General features: G+C 44.4%; 1 protein-coding gene across 7 annotated transcripts in view; it reads right to left on the reverse strand.

The window, feature by feature from the left end:
* Positions 1–24,870, reverse strand: part of RALGDS (ral guanine nucleotide dissociation stimulator) — a 145,337-nt gene that overhangs the window by 34,344 nt on the left and 86,123 nt on the right. For 3 of the 7 annotated variants that reach the window (XM_088462523.1, XM_088462301.1, XM_088462295.1), the window contains exon 1: positions 11,158–12,209. The exons of 2 other annotated variants lie outside the window; for them this stretch is intronic. In XM_088462523.1, coding sequence (XP_088318649.1) covers positions 11,158–11,349 — 192 coding nt within the window. In that variant the 5' untranslated portion in view covers positions 11,350–12,209. Of the gene's footprint in view, positions 1–4,172; positions 4,268–11,157; positions 12,211–24,870 lie in introns of those variants that run through there. 2 more of the 7 variants (XM_088462584.1, XM_088462544.1) reach the window with 2 other exon arrangements.

Raw genomic sequence — 24,870 nt, forward strand, 5'->3', positions numbered from 1 at the left:
GATATAAAAGTACAAGATGAAAGGTACCCACAGAACCATCAGTTATGGGGGGGGACTGATCATTCGACACACGAAAGTACCAGTCAAGGCAGCCATTTTATTCGATCCTAGTGATTAGATTTCCAGAACACTAGTTTCTGCCAACAAAATGGCTGCCTGTCCTAGGTGTAGGTGACTGACCCAATTTCACAGACTAAAGGTAATGGAATATGCAATGAGCAGTTCACAATTAAGGATAGAAGTAGTAGGTCTGGCAATGTTATATAAGTCTTTGCAGACCAGTGGCATAACTAGGGGGGGGGGGGGGGTCACTTGCCCAGGTCAGTGGTTTCAGTCAGTGTAGTGCCGATGCCCACTTTTTCGGCACACGCGCACATAGATGGGGGGGCTCCATTTTTTTACTTGCCCTGGGCTCCATATACCCTAGTTACACCACTTTTGCAGACGAATTATTCAATAAACACACATGACCTATGTCTAGAAGAGCAACCTGCAAGTGTGGAAGGAACATTATCAACGCCCTGTACGGCGTTCCAGATTACCCACGTTGCCCTGCCTAAGATCCTGGAAAAAGACGGACATGCAGGTGCTTAGTGACCTGTAGACCAGTGGGCCACGCAAACAATAGCTGAGGCCGAGGCCATGTCTTATAGTGCTTATGCAACCTGTATAATAAATAGCACAACCAAAGGGCATTGTGCTCCTTGTATTATTATATTCCAATATCTAATAAGAATAAAAAAAATCGCATACATGAAACAATGCCTATAATCCTAATCTGTATATAAAAATGAAGTGGGACGGACCAAATTATTAAACTGTACTATAAACTATTCGTGAGCTGAACTTGAAAGCAATGCCACAGTTAAAGCTGATGAACATATTTTAATATTACATCACTGCTAATAATATTTTGATGTCATAAATTCACTCTGCCATCTGTTTCTAGAAATCGGTGGGAGGATTTTGCATACAAATTTCGTTTTTTGTATGCACGATTACATATTTCAATGGCTGATACATCGATATCCTAAGAACATTTAGATAAAAACTTTAACAACCTGGAAATGTTCATAAGTCCCTACTTTTCTGTATATCTCTATAGCCAATATCTGGTCTGACGTAGTTTGCCACATGAACTAGTCAAATAAGGCCATGGTAAATGACGAACTGAAATCCTGTGAGACGTACTGTTTTTAGAGGTTCCTCTCAGGAAAATTACACTTTGTTGTGAGAAGATGGAAAGACAGAAAAGAGGGGGGTGGGATATTATGGAGAGAATGAATACTGCGATTGTAAATCACCCCTTTTTAAGATTCACTAACAAATGAAAAATATTCCATAGGTCAAAATGTGCACAGACAAGGCTGTGCACCATTGTAAATCCTGATAAGCTGCCACTTTACGTTCACATAAAATGGCTTCCTTGAGTGCAATATATATATATATATATATATATATATATTACATACTTACTCTCTGTTGCCTGCGGCTTCACCCATGATGACATTGCTTCTACCAACATTGTTTTTTTGAGGTGTTCTAGCTGTATTGCTTTGCATAGGGGCCCTGTTACGGTAGTGCCCCCACGTGACCAGCAGCGCTATACAGACCGGTGGCAGCAGCGCCTTCACTCACCAATGTCGCTGTATGCCCTGTGCACAGACTGCCATGTAGCCTATCCTAGTCATGTGACCGCAGGAACAAAGCCCCTCTCTCCCCCCGCACGCATGGAGCCACACCTGTCTCTTGCATGGATGATGTCAATAAGTTTTGTTTTTGTTAAGCTTTAACTTGACGGATGGAGATGAAACAAAATGCAGGTTATTTCTAGGGGTTCCCCCTACACTACGATGCAGTTTTCATGAAAAGCGGTTCAGTAGTTTTTGCACCAACTTGGAGCAAACAGGCAGACACAACGTTCTTATTATATTAGTATAGATATAAACTGAATTTTTTGCTGTAGTGATCACTCAACAACTATTTTCCCATTAACCGCAGAAGAACAAAACGAAACCATTATACTGAGGGAAGTTACTGATCGGTCAAGGCTATCTAGTGCAGAACTTTGGGGAATACCAAACACCTCACTTCTGCATTCCGGCTGCTGAGATTTGGAGCGGCAGAACATATGGACATAGCGAATAAAACCTGCTTGGGGCTATGACCCAATTTAACATGTCACCCCCAGATGGCAACGCTTTTCCATAATAGAGTATTGATTACTGAATCAATATAAAGGCAGGGATCTAGATTGCTTTAATGCAGCGGTCCCCTTCTTATTACGTTACCACAGTACAACAATTTAATAATGCAGCCTAAACAGAAGTACAGTATGGCTGATCTTACGCATAATGGACACTAGTGTTCATTCTAGAACCCTGCATCTGTCACAACCTATGCAGTTCCTCCTTCCTGCCTGGGGTGTCGCTCTGTGCTCTGATGCTTCTAGCACACTCAGCTGGTGCATCAAACTGCTGAGATACAGACGAGAGTGTGCTAGAAGCACCAGAGCAGAGAGCGACACCCCAGGCAGGGGAGAGGAACTGCACAGGTGGTGACAACCAGGTGCAGGGTGCTAGAATGAACACTAGATACAGTGGTGTTTATTGTGTTTAACTAATTGTTCAGATATATTGGGAAGAAAATATGAATCTCCAAAGCGACAACCTGGCAGCCATTCTAAAGATTAATCGCTTTCAGCCAGGTACCTACTGACGTTCGGGCAACGCAAATTCAAACGCCGGCGAGACTGTCATTGTAAATATATTTGAAATGCATTTATTTCATTGTGACAAATTCGGAGCAGTACTCAGCACAAAGCCTGGGGCCTACCAACATCCGTGGCGAAAATCGAGGTAAAGTTCTCTGGTTGCAGCAAATGAGGCCAGACAGGTGCAAGCAGAGTTAAAATAAAATTCCACAAAAGGCACAACATAAAAAAAAGTAGAGATCCCCAGGGTACCAATCTTCATAGCTTCTGCCTTGTTATTACACCTGTAGCAAAGGAAAAATTAAATGCTTTCCAGGTCTGTCACCGCTCCAGGCCGAGCATCTGCTTCCCAGCGCCATCAAAGGCACTGTGGAAACCAGAACCCTCAGTTCCTTGACTTTTGCAATAGAGCAAAAATACACACACACTGTAGTCGGCCATTTTGTAAGCTGAACCTATCTTCGCAAAATAAACAGCTCGTTCATTCACTAGTATATCACTGAGGCATGAGGTGCTTTGTGCCTCATGCCTCAGTGTTGTAACCAGTTCTTCCTAGCGAACTGAAAGACTGAATATGGGATAAGAGGACGAAATGCTGCCTGCAGTGTGTGTTGGTGTCAGTGCCACTACAATTATAACCCCTGAGCATCAGTTCCTCACAAAAAATGCTGAATTAAAAGTTTTTTTTTTTTTACATTTTAATCAACATTTTTACTGCTAAATGGACGTGTCTGTAGTTCCAGTTACTGCTGAGGCCGTGAGTGAGTGGCAGAATTATAGGGGTTATATAACACTTTCACCACAGAAAACCGACAAGATTATGTAATTATAAACAGAAGTTCCATGGTGGAGCTTACAATCTACAATCCCTATGAAACAAAGCCAAACTGACTTTGGAGTCTGGGAGGAAACAGGAACACCCCGAGGTAACCAAAGCACACACAGAGAGAACATACAAACTCTACACATATAGGGCCTTGGTCGTAATCAAACCCACTGATGCTAACCACTGTGTTGTCCACCAAGCTGCTTAACTTACATGTGTTTTAAATATGTATGTATATTATATATACATAATACAGTTATTTTTAATGTAATTAATTGAAAAAAGTATGAACACTACTATAGGACACCACATATGTAAAAAAGATGCATTATTCTAATAATTAGCAACACAATGTGCATAGCCACTCAGATGATGTTTGCTTTAATTAGCGTGAAGTACTAGGATGGTCATATGCCACATATGATTGATTGCTGGTTGCTAGGGGTAATGTCACATCTTGTGACCAGATAACATAATATAAATGGATGTAGAAAGATTGTAACCAGGATGCTGAAGATATAAGTATTAGGACGCAAACAATTAAATAATCCTTATTAATAATGTACAGCAATTGCTGCATATGCAATTATGTTAAACAATGTGCTTTTTTTTGACATTTTTTAAAATATTTACAGGAATTTTCTTTTTCTCTCTATAACAGCCTCGCATCCTGGGGAGCCACAGGAATCCGCAGATGGTTAGACGGCCCGGCCAGGAATAATAAACTGGATTTTCGAAACTGAAAAAAATAAAAAATGCGAGGAAGGTACCGAATTCCAGTATATCATATGGTTAGTTTACAGCATGTTGCTTTCTCCAAAACAGTTTTTTTCTTATAAGGCCGTCCTTACCAGAGCACTTAAACAGCAACCAAGCAAAATAATAAAAAAAAAAAACATTTGCATTAAAACTTTTTTTTTTTATTGTTTTCTAAACTCAAAACAAAAATGCACTGTAAAAATATAACCTGTGGCATACTTCCCATTCACACAGAATCATTATTTTTGAAGGGAGATAAGGTACTATGCTGGGTTAAAGGTCGCGGAAGGTAAATATTAAACTCTCTCACAGATAAGGCGTAAAAATGATCTGGTTGTTGTGCAGCGCTTCCTGTTTCTTGACGATTTGTCACTCAAGCTCTACCAGGGATACCCAGAAAATCTGTGAAATCTGTGTGCGTGGCTGACTTGAGGACAGATCAGATTGGCCTGGACACAAGTACCATAACAAAAAAAAAAAATCAAAAAATTAACAAATATCTTTCATTTTTATTAAAAAAAAAAAGTTAATGAAAAAAAATTAGAAGCCCTAATTCTTGTGCGTTCAGCCCCTGTAACGTGGATCGCTCACCAGAAATTTGGCTTGAGGGCTCTGGAACAATACTAGCCGCATCAAGGCCAATCCTGGATCAGCTCCCAGTTTGGGAACCATATGGGAGGGTATGCTGAGACTTGTGGTTCTACGCATTCCTTACAATGCATCTCCTACAGGTGAAACTGAATGCAGTGTTCCCCACACCTGGTCTTCAAGGCATCCTAGCAGTCCAGGTTTTAAAGATAGCCATGGTTGTGCACAGATGGTTAAATCCAATTGACTGGGGTTAAGACACCTTTTTTTCAAGCATGGATATCCTTAAAACATGGACTGTTTCAGTGCCTTGAGGACTGAATTTCTGAACCACTGACTTAACGATGTGTTAGATAATTTTTCCGTGGCTAAACTACATTTCCCATGATGCCCTGCAAGATGAGATCGATAGATAGATAATTTAACCACACAAGATGGGAAGTTTAATATCAGAAATTATCTGTATTTCCACGTTACTCTCTAATACTGCTTTTATACCGAAATTCCAGGTGTGACCCAGAGGTTTGAACAGGGTTCCAATCCGTATCAGACATGGAATTTCCCCAGTGCCGACCCAGAATATTCCTGAGTTGGCGCCGTTCACACCGGAGCCGGGTCTACAGAGATCCGGCTTTTCCCGGCGTTGAAGTGGACGCTTGGAGATGACGTCATCTCCAAGTGCCACTGAAGCCGGCCAATCGGCAGGCATGCGGCACGATCCAGGTCACCGTGACCCAGATCGTGTCGTTTACACTGCAGGGTTTCACAGGTTATTCCCATGTTAAACCCTGCAAGTTACATGGGTTGGATTGTCGGGTCATTCGACCTGGCAATCCAACCCTTTCCCCTTTTACACCAAGGAGCTACCCGGGGTTAACCCTGCAATAACACGGGTTTTAGCTCTGGTGTAAAAAGGGGTATAACACAAATAATAGCCCACAATCCACATTGTCTTCCTTGCTATTAGTGTCACATAGATACATACACACATTTATTAGATAGCTAATTCTAGAGGGATTTTTGCACCTCACCACATTAACAGCCACAATGACAGTCAATAGGCATACTAATCTTGGGAAATGTGATCATCTCAAAGAGTCCACAACACAATGACAATTTAAAGGGTGTGATAATACTGAAGGCACTAATTGTTTAGGTGATCCAGCAATTGTACAATGCGACGCTGTTCCTGTAACAATGACCGGGTCAAATCAAATCAATACTAAAACACAGGAAGAATATACTCTGTGTCCTTCCAACAAGGCAGATTAATCTGATGAACAAATCAAAAGCAGCTGCGTTGTCCCCAAAACTTGCATTCGTTGCCAAGGAGCTAGCAATCCATTGTAGAATAATGTGTGTTATATCCCTCAAGTGGCAACTAAAAGCCATACCATAATTCTCCCAGACTGCAGGAGCTCACACAAAACAGCCCAAGCTTTTGTAGAAGTTAAATTAATGCTAAGTCGCTTGTATGAATTGCTAGCAGGTTATAGAAGGAAATATAAGCTACCATGTTGTACAGTAAGTATTCCTAAAACCTGGGGAATACATTTCTTACTTCCTTCAAGGCTATTGTAAGGGTGCAAGATATTTTATCACCAAATTTAATTGAATATAAAACACAGTACACGTAGTACACTTCTATTGCTTTAAAAAGTTGTCACGAGTTACCCGGCCATTTAAAAGGATAAAAAACCTGTAATGTCATTTATTACAACATCGTGATATAAGAGACACTTCAGGATTTTCCCACTGGGGTAATGTAGCACATGTATTGTGTTCTGGGAGAATATATTCTGTATTTATTCTCCAGTGACGTAAATAACCAATAAAATATAACACGCAGCTGCTTGGAAATAATACAACATAAGTGGTCACACCCAAGCTTGGTTCTCCCTTTACATAAGATAAAAAAATTTAGAAAATGTAATATGTAATAGACTGATCACTTTGACAAGTATCTATAATTAGATATTGTACGGCAGCAATCGGATGCGCTTTAATAGAGGGTGTCGCCGTTGCTGCAACAAAGGTGGAATAATGGAACAGTAAGGGAACTAAAAAGAAAACCAAACTATACAGGATTATTTAATATTAAGACATCAATATGCTGTAAATTGTCATCAGTTTTGAAATATTTGGTGCAAAACCACTGGCGGATCAGCCGTGACCTAATAAGCTCTATAAAGGTGGGTGAGATTAAACAAATTCATTCCACACTCGCAGTACACAAATAAATGAAATGTTTGTGAGGTAAAAATTAAGGAACTTTTGTGATGTCTTCTCTATGGTGGCTTTCTAGAGGGTCCCCTTGGGGTTAGGGCCCACCTTTTGAGTATTTAAGGGAGATGTATCAAACATTGCGGGAAAGATCAAATGGAGAAGTTGCCCATAGCAACCAAACAGCTTGTAACCGATATTATATTAAAATCTGCTAGATAAATGATAGCTAGCAGCAAATTGGTTGCTATGGGCAACTTCACCACTTTATCTATCCCGAAGGTTTCATACATCTCCACTTGTGTTACCAATAGCGGACGTATTGCCTAGTAACCGTGAAGGTGGCCATTTTGTGGGGCTGAAACAACATTGGACGTATTGCCTAGTAACCGTGAAAGTGGCCATTTTGTGAGGTTGAAAACAACATTCATGCGCATGCAGCCTATGAATTCAGTAGGCTCTACCGACATCGCACTGAGGCGCAAGGCAGAATATGCCTCCCACCTCAGGGATGCCAAAAGCTGGATCGTGAATAGATAGGTACAATTTAAAAAGGACTGTAGAGGTTTATTGTGCCCCTACATCTCCTTCTCCTCCCATGCCCGGTCTTTGGGCGATGCTTTTCCAACCGTGTTGAGAAACGTATCACATCCCAGTCAGCAGGAAGGCCTCCGCTCTCCCATTCCTGTATCCCAGAGAGAGAAAAGGATGCAGAGGAATTTGTTGAGGCAGATAATAAGGAGCCAGCATCTGCAAAGCATTAGCAGGGCCATGTGATTTGTAGGGGGTGGGTAACAGGGTTTAAGGGGGAGACCACAAACTTTATCCCCTCCCTTTGAACTCAGCAGAGTATAAACAAGAGCCCCCTCTGCTTTCTCTACCGCCTTAACCCCTTGGTGTCCGGGACGCACACAAGCTGAAAATATGAATAGTTTAAATATATATACATATTTATTGACTAATTTGATTGCGTTAGCAAAAGTCCCCGACGACCAACTTACAAAGTTGAGCGGCAACAGTGACGTCGGCATATACAAAGAAAGCTCCACGTAAACAAAAAAAACATGCATATTGTACGTGCTAGTAACAGCTGCAAAATGCTTTTGGCAAGGGCTTTGCTTGATCCTATTAATGCAATCCATTATTCCTGTAAAAGAGACGGCCATCGCGGCTCATGGCTTTCCAGCACAGAGATTTTCAGCAGGCCAAATGAATAATCCAATGTTTGCGGTGAGCGTTTGCATGTAAGCAGGGTGCATTCTCCATAGGGACTGGTGACGCTTTGACGCGTTCCTACCATGGTTTTGCAAATACACCCCTCCTCCCCCGGTAAGCTGCACGAAAGGCGCCAATGTAAACAAACCTTTATTAATTAGTGAAATGGGGGAAATTGACAATTCAAAGAACTTAGAAATACAGGCCAAATGCCGTAGGGAGGAGAGGACGCTAAAACGCACCGTGATCACTGAGCAAATCCAGCTGTCAGACAACTACGTCATCGCGGACAATTGACCGAATGTCCGATTGATCCAGACAGGTCGGCAGAAGGGATATTTACATCTCCTAAACGTTCTAGCAAGAACATTCTGCATGGAGATAAATGAGGCTGCACTAAGGGATACTAGAAGGACTGTTGGCCCTGCTTGTTATATGTTACCCCATTTTTCCCCAACAGGGCGTCATAGGGCGGCCGGCCGCACTGACCCTCCTCTCCAGATTGCAAATAGTAAAAGGAAACAGTTAAAAGCTGTATTCTGCAGAACAAACGCATGGCATTACATCACACAGACATCTGTGGAGTTATCTTGTCATTACCTTATCTTTCTTAGCCTCAGGCACAGAGGCTCCAAACTGTTAATAATGCAATATTTAGTATAATTAAAGAGCAAAAAAATACCTGAACTGAAAGTCGATCCAACATAAAAAAAAAACAATTTTGTAATATTGACAAACATGTCAGCTAAGGTTCCCATGTCATGATCAATGACGGCTATCCTCAATTGCAGACAGTTTAGGCTCAAAAAGTCTTTGTATTATACAATATATAGAGAGACAGGGCCGTAACTAGGGTAGCGCGACCTGTGCCATGGCACAGGGCACCGCAGGGCAGGGGGTGCTGATTGGGCCTGTCAAATTTTCCTGTTTACTATCATTCTCACTTGTAGCTTCCTCTTCTTTTCTCCCCAGCATCTCCTGGCCTCCCCCATCTCTTCCCGGGCCCTTCTCCATGAGGCCATGGCCCTTTTTTAGGTGCATTATCTTCTGTCCCTATTTAAAAAAATAGGGGAAGGGGGGGCGGGTGCCAATGCTCTCTCTATGGCACAGGGCACCAAAAAGTCTAGTTACGGCTCTGGATAGATATATATATATATATATATATATATATATATATGGTTGAGTGAACTTATTGCATATAATGTTCAGTAATAAATTAGCGTTTATCAGTACTTAGACAGTAAGTTACATTAGGGGGGGGGGGGCAGGCGAACCTATTAAAAGTCTCTCAGTACCTAACGACTTTTGCAAACGCTACAAGATGCTATTTTTTATTTTGTTTTTTTTTTCTACACACCCTCTTGTTTCGAGTGGACTGACCCTTCAAAGGCCGATTCTGTGCAAGAGAAAAATTATATTTAGTTTTAGTTATAACTTTGTTGTCACATAAGTAGACAGTCACATTAAAAACCTAACTGCTCCCTGTACAATTCCTGAATCCTCTCCTACGGGGGAAGTATGGATAGACTTGGCGGGTTCATCGCATGGAATGTTGCCTTCATTGCCCAGTGGGTGTTCAGCGGTAACCGATCACATCGTGCCAAGCTGATGGCATCTTTCCATCCTGCAGCCCCCCATCGCGCCGAAAACAACAAAAAAAAACTTGCAAGTAATCTGCAGATATAATTAAGTTGGTATAAAGTCCCAACAGGGAGCCTGAACACAGGCAGAACATAGCCGGGGGTCTCTGATGTTTTCTTGACACTATACACAGCCCAATAATGGCCAGAGGCCTGGAATAATTACTGGACATACATTTGCCTGAGCAGGCACCAACATTATTGCCAAAATCAGTGAAGGGAGTGTCACAAAAGGATTTAATTACCTTCCTAGATCTGCTGACTATAACAGAACCCCCTTCCCCCAAGTCCACCAAACTATTAGATGCTTGGTGATACCAGGGCCCTTCCATATGAGATCAATGCACAAATGTTTATTTATCACACAAAGGCCAGGACTGATATTGACAGTATAACGTTACTCATCAGCCAATCCCCAGTTACCGCCGAACAATATATTGCTCATTAGTTTATTCCCAAAGACTGATGTGCTACAGTATTATCTTGGAAATAGCCGCACAATGTTAATGCTACAGTTGGCACAATCCGTCTGCTCCCTCTTCTCTTTGAACAGCAAAATCCCTTTCACAGTCCAGGTCTCTGGATGCCAAAGCCGCCCAATAAACCGAGCCATGCGAGATCGATGTGGTTTTTCCAACCACCATAATCCACCGGAATGATTAAAATTCCATCTGTCACCAGAGTTTAACCCGATCGCATGCCAGTGCCAACACAAACCGTACTAATCAAGGGGGTGGATGGAGGGCTATAGGGTGCAAATGTAACACCTATGCAAACACACTTGGTGGATGCAGGGGGGGGGGCCAAAATCTCTTTAAACCAAAGGAGCTAGCAATTGGCTTTACCATTTCTTTCTGCTAAAGGAACCGGTTTGCTAACCAGCAAAGAATGGGTAACCTAAATGTAATTCAACATGTATTCCATTACAGATAGAGGACAAACAATGCACTTTCACTTACAGCAACAAAACAAATAGTTGTTTCCCTGACTCACTGGAAAACATACAAACAAGACCTCGACTCCTTGTGTATGGATGATATTGGGCACCAGCCTCCAGCACCCAAATGGTTAATGGTACCTAGTGCACAAATTATTACATGTAACTATCTCAGCAGCAATGATGCCAATGATTGTTACAGGACAAGGAAGGGGGGGCTTTAGAGGCTCCATAAACATGAAAGCTTTGATCTCACCTCCAGAGGGGGCAGGTCAGGGTCTAGCTGGGTGAAGCTGCTCAGGACCACAGGGCTACTGTCCCCTGCCACCTCCAGCTTCACTCCGTCCCATAGGCTTCTCGTCTTCCTGGAGCCATCGAACATCTTCTCCGGGGTGGTGGTGGTGGTGGTCTTGTCATGGTGGGGCTCCAGCAACATTAGGTAGATCATGGGGAATAGTGGGGTTACTGTCAGTTCAGCATCTCCAAAGGGTAGAGCTCAGCCTGGGGTAGGGCTGGTCTGGGAATCCCTCTCCCTGGCAGGGAGAGATAAATGGAGCTGTGACACCCTATTCTGGAGACGGGATCCCCAATACTATGATCCCAAAATCCGCTTTAGTCTGAACCACTCTGCTATGCCACCCTATTCACTGGTCTGTAGGGAGCAGCGATCCCTGGTACTGGTATCCTCTGTGCTGTGCCACTCTATTCACTGGTCTGTAGGGAGCAGCGATCCCTGGTACTGGTATCCTCTGTGCTGTGCCACTCTCTTCACTGGTCTGTAGGGAGCAGTGATCCCTGGTTCTGGTATCCTCTGTGCTGTGCCACTGTGTTCATTGGTCTGTAGGGAGCTATAATCCCTATTTCTGGTATCCTCTGTGCTGTACTAAGTGGTGTGTAGGAGAGCTGTGATCCCATGTATTGGTATCTTCTGTGCTGAGTGGTGTGTAGGGAGCTGTGATCCCTTGTACTGGTATCTTCTGTGCTGAGGTCTGTGGGGAGGGGAGCAGTGATCCCTTGTATTGTCCTCTGTGCTGAGTGGTTAGTAGGGAGCTATGTTACTTGGTGCTGATATCCTCTGTGCTGTGCTGAATGTCCTGTATGGGGAGCAGTGATCCCGGGAAGTATCTCAGCCTTGTGCTCCAGTGCCGGGCTCAGTCAGCAGCAGCAGCAGCACTCCTCCTGCGTCCTCTCTCCCTGTAGTCGTACTGTAGTCTCTCTCTGTAATGTAGAGCGAAGGGTTTTCCAGGGCTTTGCCATTCACACTGGCAGCTCGGGGCACGCCCACACCGTGACGTTGCACAGCTGACGTCACCCTCGCATATAGAATGATGAGCGAGAAAGCTGCTGGGCTGGTGGCAAAACCCGCACTGGACGTTGATGTGACACTGGGACTAGGCGCCTGTAGCTGCTGCAGCCTGCATGACTGACGAAGGGCAGGGCAGACTGTTGCTGCATTAGAATGGAGACAGAATACACATATTATACACCCAGGGGGGGATTTCTGCCCATCTAGTTCTTAGAAGGTGCCTGGTTTGCAGATTCAGGACCCAGTTTTAAAGACTAATCCCTGAAAAGTTATTTTCTGAGATCCTGTAGGGTCACAATGTAAATATCAGAATATGCTGGCGCTATATAAAGGTTAATAAATAATATTTATTGTGAATAAAATATAGTAAACCTTAACCTTGTTTTAGAGGCTATACTTATTTCATCATCCTGTATTTAAATTCATTCAATAAAACAGAATACCATTAATGTTCATGTCCAGTCAATATACACTTATACAGTATAATAGCACCACCATGTTACACAGCTCTGAGCAGAGAATATTAAACCATTCACCTCAGTCTCTGTCCTAATGGAGATCATCGTTTAAGAGTAGGAATCCAATATGGTTGCCGGATAACTCCAGCACGCGCCGGGCGTGTCGCTGAATAAGTGGAATGTCTTACGGGCCACATCCACTAGGCGATATTAATGAGCGATTGCACGATGACGACATCGTAATTGTGCAATCGCTCATTAATCGTGCGCTATCGTGTCGGTAACGACCAGCGATGTGCGCTCCAGCTGGTCATTTCCGACATCAATCATCGGCCGAACATGCCGGTCAGTCTGCCGATAACGACAGATTGGCCATGTTCGGGGATGATGGAGGGTGCCTACACTGAACGACTAATCGTTCAGTGAAGGCACTACTGGGGACGGGGGACTACTGTACAGTATAACAATGTCATAATCGTACTGTCTTTCCTAGTCGGCATGTGGATGTGCGCCTTTACACCTTGGAAATTGTGACAAATTCATGTCTCAAAAGTTTCCGGGAATAATAATAATAAAAAAAAATAACTTAACTCAGCAGCAAGAATTAAGAATATGTTCGCACATACTCATTTGACAAAAAAACAAATAATAAAACGCGCATGAAAACTCTTGTGTACTGCAACACAGATATTTCCTTGTGCTTTTACTTTGCTAAGACATTACTGCCTAACAGCACTGAGGTCATGAGCTTATATGTGTGGAGTTTGTATGTTCTCCTCGTGTTTGTGTAGGTTTTAAATGAATGGTCCAGTTTCCTCCTGCACTCCAAAAACACACTGGCAGGTTAAATGACTGCTGACAATAAAATAACCCTAGTGTGTTCATGTGATAGGGTAGGGATAGACATCGGAAGCCTGGCATTGAATAGTTGCCGGGCTTTCAACATCAAAACATGCGATGCGATGGCAAGTAGCCATTGCATCCTAACCATACGATGGTATAACCATCAATGGTTATACTGTGCATAGAAGTATCCAGAACTTAGCACAAATGCACAGAAGTTGAGTTGCAGACACCTCCTGGTGTTCGTAGCTCAATTCTAACAGTCAGCCATCGGAAGCAGCATCGAATGGCTGGTACCCAATGCAAACTCAGTATTTGATGGAAAAGTAATTTCAATCGAATCAGGAGCATCAATAGTTTCTGATGTCCATCCCTATGATAGGGTACGTAGATTCTATGCTCCACTGGGACAGGGACTGATGTGAAATATTCTCTGTAAAGTGTTGTGGAATATGTGTGCGCTATATAAATGTCAATAAATAATTCTCATCATACATTTATAATTTTGCAAAGACTAATGAAGATTCAAATAAACATATAGCAGAGTAGTGTTGGTAGACATATTATAATAAACAAATATATAACAAAGTTACCAGCGCTAAATACTCAAAAAAATTGTATGATGAAAGTGGATGGTTAAATGAAAAATCACATATTTATTAACACATAAAAATAATAATATAAAATCTCCAAAGGTGAAGCAATGTATGAAAATGCACACTAGGTGTATGGACTAAGGCCCTCATTCAGAACCGTACACTCTGAATGAGGGCCGCCCTCCATAATTATGGAGCGTCCTCCTGGACGCTCGTATAGCTGTGGGTCACCACCCACAGCCTATACGAGCGTGCAGTTTGATGGCCGCGATGGTCTTGACCATCGCGACCATGGCCACTGCGAGCCGGAGCCTGCGGTTGAGTTTTTCAACCGCAAGGCCCGAAGTGATTTTGGCTCTATCAGAGCCAAAATCACTACCACTGACATCACTAGTGATGTCAGTGGGCGGGCTTCTGACGGTAGGCGTTCCCTTGGGAACGCCCCCGTCAGGGAGGCACGCCCACCAAAGGGGGCGTGCTGTCAATCAACATCGACAGCACGCCCCCTTTGATCAGACACAACGAGCGAAGGAAAGTCCTTCGCTCGTTGCGTCTGGCGCATGCGCACGACGGAGCTCCCGTCGTCGTGCGCATGCGCAGTGCACAACATCGACCCACTTGCGAGGGGACAGCCGCTTGCGAGTGAGTCTGAATCAGGCCCTAAGACCTATAGCTCACGGTGTGAAAGTCCTAGAAAGTCTTGAACTCCGTATTTATGTGGACTACAACTTCCCTTTAAGGCAACATAGGTTTACCGGATCCAAGTGTAATGGATGTCACACAATCCCTGGGCAGCGTAATTTGCACAAATTGGGTTAATGTGTACTCCACCTTCTCACAGATGATAAGTCCCTTAGCAGCGTTGTAGTTGCATAAGAATGGGTTCTTGCAAAGTGTCCGGATCTCCGTTGTTTCTGCCAATTCCAAGGGAAAAAGAATCAAAGTCCACAGAATAGGTATCCACAAAACTACCAGAGCTTGGTCAGCATAGACAAGTAGCGCTCAATGCGTTTCGCTGGATGTATTATTGCCCAGCTTCCTCAGGAGCATATGGTTGATTGAGCCTCCATGGCTTGTATATATACCTGATCTAATCTGATCTATTGTTAACACCTGTGTACAATTACATTCAATAGACAAGAAAAAAACAAGAAAAAAACCATCCATTTTATAATATAAAAACCCTTAGTTTATTCAAGGCAATCCTATTATATCTTGCATAATAATTAAATAATAAATATCAGGCAAAAATATTGTGAAGAAGACAAACCTCTAATGATGTATAATAATAGAGCGGAGGCTCATGTGCAGTCCGCGGGACTGCGCATGCACAGCAGCCCGGAATGCGCTCCGGTCACATCGCAGGGATGGGCTCTTTTCGGAGCCCGTCTCCGTGCATGTGCCGGGTCATACATTCGGCCGGTATGATCGCATTGCAAAATGCGATCCTTAATAAATGGGCCCCCAAGTCATGTGTCCTATGGACCACTGAACAAGTTTTTAGAATAGCATATCCAAGGGGTCTTCTTACAAAGTCATTACAAGATTATAATAAACATGTGATCTGTTGCTATGGGTTACAGCACAATAGCATTGTTAATAAATTATCCCAGTTCCCAGTGTGCATTCCATATGTTTGCCAGATGCATGGTTAATGGGAATGCTACGGCTTATTATCTTTACTGGGATGTAAATGTAGAGAAAGCTCTGCCAAAAAGTAAATAATGTGTTCTGCGAAGCAGGGCTGTAATGCAAATATTCTCTTACAGTGCGAGGACGGATGTCAGGCTCTGCACTGTGCAAAATCATGTTCTGTTTCTGTACGCTACACTTTCCATCTGCCAATCCCAGGACCAGGGTAAGAAATAGAACATTATTAATGTTGTTTGCATTTATAATGATTACTTGAAGTTGTCTTTTTTCTTTATTGAAATACTAATTAACACAGTTGAAAAAAAAAAAAATCCTAATTGCTAAAAGATATAGGGCCCCATTTACTAACGAAAAATAACCCATTTAGCGACTCGCTAAAGGGGTTATACCATCTTTCTGTATTTAGTAAACAGCGGTAATCTTAGATTATCGCTGTTTTTACAGCATCGCTCTCGCCATCTTTTAGATGGCGAGAGCGTTGCGGGCCCCATTGCCGGCAATGGAGACCCGGCGGTGTCTTTCCGGCTTCAGCGAAGCCTTCCAGGTACTGCCGGGTCCCCGTGTCATGCACGTGCGCAGACGGACTGTCGCACATGCGCATAACACTGGAGCCCCGTCGCTGGCAGCGTTAGGCTGCCAGCAGAGGACCCCGCCGAGGGCGAGGACTTCGCTTGACTTTGCGGGACCTCGCCGGAGGGGTAAGTACAGTATTACTAAATACCAGTGGAATTTTCGTTTGTGTCACAGTGATACTAAACTTAAATTTCCGCTGGTATTTTCGTTCGTTAGTAAATGGGGCCCATAATTTTATGACTCTGAACTTTGTAGCTCAAGATTTGTAACTCGCTGACTATCAGACTCTCCACCTCTCTACTAACCTCCAAACGGGCCCTCAAGACCCATCATAGCCTTCATGCTCTCAACCTAACACCCTGGGACTGGTTCACTACCGATCGCAACTGCGATTACTCACGCAATTGGCCGATGGTTGCGATCTGCGCATGCATAGCAGTCCGCGAACTAGCCACTGCGATCGTAGTGAATATGCAGTCTTGCTACACATTACGGATGTGTGTAAGGTAAGGTGGGCGTCCATGTGTAGTGCTGCGACAGAATAGCGATCACAATGGATTAGCATACCATCGCAGTGAGACAGCGTGCGTAATCACAGACGCGATCAAGTTGCGATCTGTAATGTATCAGGCCCTCTGTCCTATGCTAACTGTCTAACCTCTCTGTGTCACTCGTCTGTCTGCTCCTCCCCTTTAGAATGTAAGCTCTCACGAGCAGGGCCCTCTTCTCTCATGTGCTTCTCCTTCCCCTACTTATACTATCATTTACTCCTCACTCCCCGAACGCCACCTAACACTTGGTTGCTGATGCCCTGCTGCTTATGTAAGTGTTACCATCGCTAATGTAGCAATGTGTACAAACCATGTCCTTGTCCTGCATTGTTTGTACTGTGAAGAACTGCTTATGTACTTTATAAGGCACTGCGGAACCCTTGTGGCGTCATATAAATAAAGGATAATAATAATCTGAGCGCTAATTAGAATAAAAGAAGTTGGTTGTTCTATTATCTTTTTAATGTACTCAACATACCTTAAAAATAATTTCTAACATATATAGCTGGTTTATAATACCAATTCACATATTTTCAATCTTAATAACTGATAAGAAAAATCAGTTTACTAAATGGCACCACAAAAAGATTTATTGCTGACTAATAAAATAAAAAGAAAAAAAACACAAACGAAATAGTTCCAATTCCAACTGTAAAGTGCTGAGTAATATACTGATGTTGAACACGAACTGGGAACTTATTTATAATGGGTGCAGGGTGTGCAATGCACACAGGCTCACACTGCACTCCCTGCAACCATATTTAGTTATACTTTCCTTTCCGTAAACTCCGGTGTGCTGTTCTGCAGGGCCGGACCGGCGCTGTAGAGCAGCAAAAATATCACAGGGAAAATGGCGGTGGTGCCATTTTTCCGGAGACCCGCGCATGTGCAGTAGATTCTGACATTAAGCCAGAATCTACTGCGCTGAAAGAGAGGTGGGCGCCCAAACGGAGGCTGCACATGGGCGCCCGCCTCTCTTAAAACGCCCCTGTTGCAGCCCCTAGGTAAGATCCACCACTAGGTTTAATTATCTTTAATCTGTGGGCTCAACCAATATTCATGAGACTACAGCCTATTTTAGTAGCCTATAGTGAGACTGAGACGTAAAAAGTCTTGAATCATGGTTGCCAGCGATTCACTGCATTATGCCAGTAAGGCAGCGATTCCCAACCTCGGTCCTCAAGGCACACTAACAGTCCTGGTTTTAGTGATATCCATGGTTGAGCACAGATGGTTAAATCAATATAACTGAGGTACTAATTAAGTCACTTGTGCTCAAGTATGGTCATCCCTAAAACCTGGACTGTTAGTGTACCTTGAGTACAGTGGTTAGGAACCCCTGCAGTAACGGACTGATGGCTAAAAGTACTCGTCCCGACTCCCACCGAACAGCTGCCTCTCTACTACGGAAACTCTTTCGGAGGGGGCCATTTTGAATTTGTCATTACGCCTTGAAGATATCACTACTTCCAGGTGACCTAAAAGGCCCAGAAAAATGGCTGTTTCCACTGTATGTTGCAGTGTGTTCTACTGTGTATTGCATGCTCCAGGCAAGAAGAGATGTTATAGGTTATTGATGTGCTAAGTGTCGCAGGTTGAAGGGTCACCATCACATTTTAATGATATAGAAAGTTCAGCTGCTCAGACTGGAGTCACAAGACTTATGCCAACAAAAAATATGCTGAAAAGATTTGGGGTTTTAACTCTATTTCCTTAATATTTCCGAAAACTGCTGAGCTGTTGCCGTGTGGTGTTCCGCTGTGGAATGTGGACAAAACAGGAAGCTCCCGGGAAAGCAGCCCTGTCCTTCAGCCAATCCAGCGGCTGGGATTTTTAATGTTATCGTAAACTTCTTAGCTCTGCAGCTTTTCAGCATTATTGTAAACAGTCGCATGTGCAAATGGATGAACTGTGATACTTGACAACAGAGAGCGTGGTCGAGAGCCATCAGTAAATTCAGGGGTCATAGCAGTCAACATGCCTACATGTTCAGGAGCGCTCTCATGCACACAAACACAAACAAAACATTATCGCAACTAATTACAGAATAACATTGTGATGCTGAATCCCACCTCTCGTTACGGTGGGTTATTTTAATTGCAAAACAACGAGGAAGGACCAGCTGGAAGCGTCTCCACAAGGAGGATCCTTATAATCACTTTCATATCGGGCTGATATTCTTAAATTATAGCTGATACTATTTTTACAAGTTTACTTTGCAGTAATGCAGATAAGCAGCAGATTAACCAGATATAATTATACAGCCAGAGAAAACAGAATTTTACATTCACTGTATTGGTTTATGGGAAGAAAGAAATGAAGTCCAAATAGAGGTGGGCAAATCCCGGGATATAGGGCAAAAAATTTTCGGGAGTAAAATGTGTGACTTGTCTTCAGCCCAGGGGCAGCAATGAGCACTGGTTCCGTCAGTTCAGAGGCTGCGCCCAGGCCTCCTACGGCTGTGCGGCTGCCCCCTTGTACAGACGGGCTCGCCCGCACTGTAGTCTGTGTGCTGTGGATTACGACATTGATTCACTCAATCCCGGGATTGAGATTTTTTTTCAATCCCGAACACCGGGATTTAAAAAATGACCCGGGATTGGCCTCCCTAACCATCTGTAACCATAAGTTATACCCACAAACCGTCCCGATTTTGGCAAGACAGCCCTGAATCGCAGGCCTCAAAAGGGACAGAGTTTACGCAAAATGGGTGAGTATTGCCCCAAAGTAGGCATTTTAGAAGGGATCTGGGAGTAACCTGGTTCCAGGCATCCATCCTGTTTGAGCCATTTTTGTAATGGTCAAAGACCTCTGCTTGACTAGTTGCTGAGAGCACACATCACTACGGAAAAAAAACTGTGGCCCTGATTCAGAGCCGGACGCTCTGAAAGAGCGCTCGCTCTGTATCAGGGCGTTTTTTTTTGTGCGGCCTCCTGGCCGCTCGCTTAGCTGTGGGTGACCACCCACAGCTATTGCGAGCGGCCAGGTGATGGTCGCGACCATCGCGAACATCGGGGCTTACGACGAGACCCTTGAGGTAGTGTCTTGTTCCCGCAGTGAGTTTTTGGCTCTATTAGAGCCGGAAGCTCATCCACTGACATCACTCGTGATGTCAGTGGGGCCGCCCCCAAACGGCAGGCGTTCCGTCGGGAACGCCTCCGTTTGGCCAGCCACCCCCCCTGCCCGCCTCCAAAACGGTGCAAGCTGTCGATCAAAATCGACAGCCGTCCCCTTTTGGTGCGAGACACTAGCTGGGTCTCGCGCATGCGCACGTCGGAGCCGGCTTCGGCGTGCGCATGCGCAGTGGCCAAACATCGACCCGCTCGCGAGCGCTATCTGAATCAGGCCCTGTGTTCACTGTTAAGTGTGTGAACAGTTGTAATAACAACAACAGGAGTGTTGCTAAATTAAGGGTATTAATTCCCCTTTAAGTTCTAAAGGTGATTATTTGTTTATATTGCGTGCCTTAAGAGCATAGCACTCTTCAGTGAGATATCCAGGAGTCTCCTGTGCTTTCTACCTGCACGTGCATGAAGCTCAAACTTAGCTGAGAGAACATGTATGACTCTCACCAGCATGTTTATATAATGAGACAAACGAAGGGGTGAAATTCCAGAGCGGTTTAAGTCACCGCAAGTAACTAGTTGTTATCATATAAATTGACTTCTCGTAATGATCTAACTCATCCAATAAAGAGAGGGCTTATAAATGTGCAGATTGTGCGTTGCAGGTAAAGGTGAGTCAGGGATCGTTTTGGAACAATTTGTATCTTGTTCATTTGTACCTGAGGGATGGAGCAGACCCAGGAAAGACAAAGGAGGACATTAATGGTTTTTAGTAGTTGAGATGTTGCCCATAGCAACCAATAAGATTCTATTAAACATTCATCTAGCAGAATCTAGATGATAATAGCTAGAATCGGATTGGTTGCTATGGGCAACATCTCCACTTCTACAAACCTGCATATTAGTAAATATACCCCAAGTAGTTTCTGAGCTAGCCCGGATGACTCGGTTGCTGTAGCCTATAGCAACCAGGCTGATTTTTTTTTATAGTGCAGTATAGAAAGAGAAATCAAATGTCTGATTAATTCCTATGGGGTTACTACTACATGGTTTTTGAACCTATGTACAAGGTTTCATAAACAGTCCATGGGTCTGGAATTGAGATACCAAGATAACTAATTTGCCTCTGGGTTGAACATACCAAATTCTGCTCTGTACCTACTGAAAGCAAGAAAACACAAAACTCCCTGCGTATGATAAATGGCGCTCCAGCCAATCAGCACCCAACTGTCATTTTTTAAACAGATGGCAGTTGGGAGCTGATTGGCTGGAGCACCAATTATCACACGCAACGAGTTGTATCTCTCGTTGTGAACGATAAAACTCGTTGATAAATGAGGTTCTGAGAATGAAATGTTCCTCTGTTCTATTTTGAATGTTATAAGTAAACAGTTAACACACTCCCGGATCTCGCCTCTCATTCTAGTAGAAAGGGGCGGGGCCAGGATGACGTGACTGGCCTTGTCGCACCCCATGCACTTGCCCGTTGGACCTCCTTAAATGAAGGTCATAAAAGTCTGTAACATACATTGTTGGTGATTATAGTTGACACCCATTCTAAAGAAAATAAATACTAGTCTTTCCATGGGGTGTAGTTAAAAAGTTGACAGTTATGCTGTAGACAGTCAAAATTTCGACAGCATAACATCGACAGGAGAATGCTGACGCGGTCCTAACGTTATTTAAAGCAAGTTAAACGTGTCGGCTATCATGTTTACATTTATAAATGTAATCTATAACAATACAGTTCCCACTTGTATGTGACATATTCAAATTTGCCTATATTGTTACTTCCCAGAGTGATGAAAGTATCAGGGGAGAGCGCCGGGAATAGATTTCTTGTAAGACATTATTTGCATGAGCAGAAATGCTGATGACTAGAAAATATAGGCCAAAATAAAACATTGTTTGCTTGTCCAAGGATGATATTACCAGAACAGGGAATCACTGACTCAATACTTAATAAATTGGGTCTCCCAATGGGGGATATTGTTGTCGCTAATCACATTTATAGTGCTAAAGTGAAAACAAGCCCTGCTTTTATTTTCTTTCCCCCTGGCATCGGGACACAGAGCCAAGCTCCGCCCCCAATGCCACCTACAAAGCCCTGCCTCTACCTCTGATTGGCTTGCTGAGTAATAGAGCTTGGATGGCCATTTGTATGAAACCATCGGTGGAGACCATCAATGGTTCCCCACCGATGGCTTCATACCATCGATGTTAACCACAGGTGGCACTATCAATGGTTAACCCACCGGTTGCCATCCCTAGGACCAGGGCCGAATTAAGGGAGGGGTGACAGGGGCGGTCGTCCCTGGGCCCCCACACCCGGAGGGGCCCCCACTAGCAGCGGTACGCTGTCTGCACCCGCCGCTAGTGTCCCCTCCGCTAGTGTAGTGTAGACCGCGCAGTGAGCGCAGTCTACACTACACAGTGACATACACACAGCCGCTGCCGGCAGCTGTGTGTATGTTACAGCAGCCGATGAAAGTCAGACAGACTCTCATTGGCTGCTGCACAACGGAGGGAGCCGGCCGGAGCTCACTCATGAGCTCCGACTTCCGGCTCCCCCCGCATCTGCTGATAACAGGAGAGACGTCATGACGCTGACGTCTCTCCCATAGTGCAGTGGAAGAGCCCGGACTCGGAGCGGGCAGCGGCGGCTGCGTCAGGAGCGGGGATTCAGGTAAGTGGTGATTTTTTTTTGTGTGTGTGTGTTTGTGTGTGCATAGGGGAGGGGGCCGCTACAGAGGTCACTGCATGGGGGGACAGCTACAGGGGACACTGCATAGGGGAGGGGGCCGCTACAGGGGACACTGCATAGGGGAGGGGGCCGCTACAGAGGTCACTGCATGGTGGGGGGGGCAGCTACAGGGGACACTGCATAGGGGAGGGGGCCGCTACAGAGGGCACTGTATAGGGGGGCCGCTATAAGAGTCAATGTATAGGGGGCCGCTTCATGGGGGCACTGGGGGGGTGTTTTCTAGGGTCAATGCATAGTGGGGACAACTACTGGCCCTACTGTATAGGGGGGGACTACTACTGGGGGCAATGCATAGGGGGGGCTACTACTGGGGGCAATAGGGGGGGACCACTACTGGGTCTGGGGGCACTTTATAAGGGGCACTGTATAGGGGGACTACTACTGGGGGCATTATATAAGGGGCACTGCATAGGGGGACCACTACTGGGGGAACTGCATAAGGGGCATTACTACAGTGGGCACTGCATATGGGGGACCATTACTGGGGGCACTGCATATGGGGAACCATTACTGGGGGCACTGCATAGGGGGGGACCACTACTGGGTCTGGGGGCACTATATAAGGGGCACTGTATCGGGGGACCACTACTGGGGCATTATATAAGGGGCACTGCATAAGGGGCATTACTACAGTGGGCACTGCATAGGGGGGACCATTACTGGGGGCACTGCATAAGGGGCACTGCTACTGGGGACATTGCATAAGGGGCCCCCACAAGTTTGTTGCCCAGGGACCCCCACAGACCTTAATCTGGCCCTGCCTAGGACAAGTAGAGAAGTTGCCAATAGCAACCAATAAAATTCAATCTAGCATTTATAAAGTACATATAAAATTACAGTTAGAAGCTGATTGGTTGCTATGTACATTTTCTCCACCCTTTTAGAAGGCTTGATAAATTGCCCCCCCCATATTCACCAAGTCCTGCCCCCTAAAGTCACAGTGAGAAGCATTGCTAAACCATTCAATGAGATGATGTGGAGTGCCAGGGTCATTGTAATTTATGCAAATTAGTTTATTCTAGGTATGACGCACCAAATTACAGGACGCTCCAAATTACAGAAACATTTTCTGGAAGGTAGATCCAATACCTCTATGATCAGTTCTGCATACATTATGAGCCTCTGGATATGGACAATTTATGGTCTGATATATTAATTACCTAATAACCTGCATAACACAAATCTGTTTATATGAGTATTCTTTATGAATATTAATGGAACTCATTAAAAGATTAAATCACCTAAATACTGCTTCCTGTTAATTAGCAACATACGACAAAGCAAAACTATTTTAAACATGTGGCTGGCTCATGTAAATCTGTCCAGCTGGGTGTAATGTACAGCGTGTTACCATACGCGGGTTCTTGTTGTGAAAGCACACAGTGACAGTACAATAGTGAGCTATCGCTAAATGGTTTCATATTTGTCCTGATACAACAAGTGGTTTCCAATGAGTCATGTCCCTCAGCTAACCGAGCACTAGTACTCCCATCTTCAGAGCCGGGTCACCCATTAGGCATCCTATGCACTAAGGGCCTGATTCAGAGCCGAACGCTCTAACCAGAGCGCTCGCTCTGAATCAGGGCCCTCCTCCCTAAAAATGGAGCGGCCTCTTGGACGCTCGCATAGCTGTGGGTTACCACCCACAGCTATAGCGAGCGTCCATTATGATGGTCGTGATGGTCAAGACCATCGCGACCATCGGGCTTGCGACGAGCCCCTGTGGTAGGGTCTCGCTGCCGCAAGCCCTGGAGTGATTTTGCCTCTATCAGAGCCAAAATCACTCCCACTGACATCACTACTGATGACAGTGGGGCCGGCCTCAGACGGTAGGCGTCCTTCGCTCGCGAGCGGGTCTGAATTAGGCCCTAAGTAGGGATGGACATCGGAAGCCCGCCATCGAATGGTGGAACGGGCTTCTGTCATCTAATTTTGCGATGCGATGGTAGCTAACCATCTCATCAAAAGTATTTGATGGTAAAATTAATCGCAATGTTTCGTGTATGTGCAATTATCCTAATTCGCAGGTGGGCAATTCACTCGCAGTGCGGCTGTGGGAAGGACCTGGAGCAGAGTTGAACTGGCGCGTCTTTTAAAATTTCTACACAGCAGAGCTCATCATGACAGCAATGTAACCATTGGAATTCCAAAAATCATTAC

Source organism: Taudactylus pleione, unplaced genomic scaffold (assembly GCF_031769625.1).
Source record: "Taudactylus pleione unplaced genomic scaffold, aTauple2 ptg000003l, whole genome shotgun sequence".
In the NCBI taxonomy this organism is placed as follows: domain Eukaryota; kingdom Metazoa; phylum Chordata; class Amphibia; order Anura; family Myobatrachidae; genus Taudactylus; species Taudactylus pleione.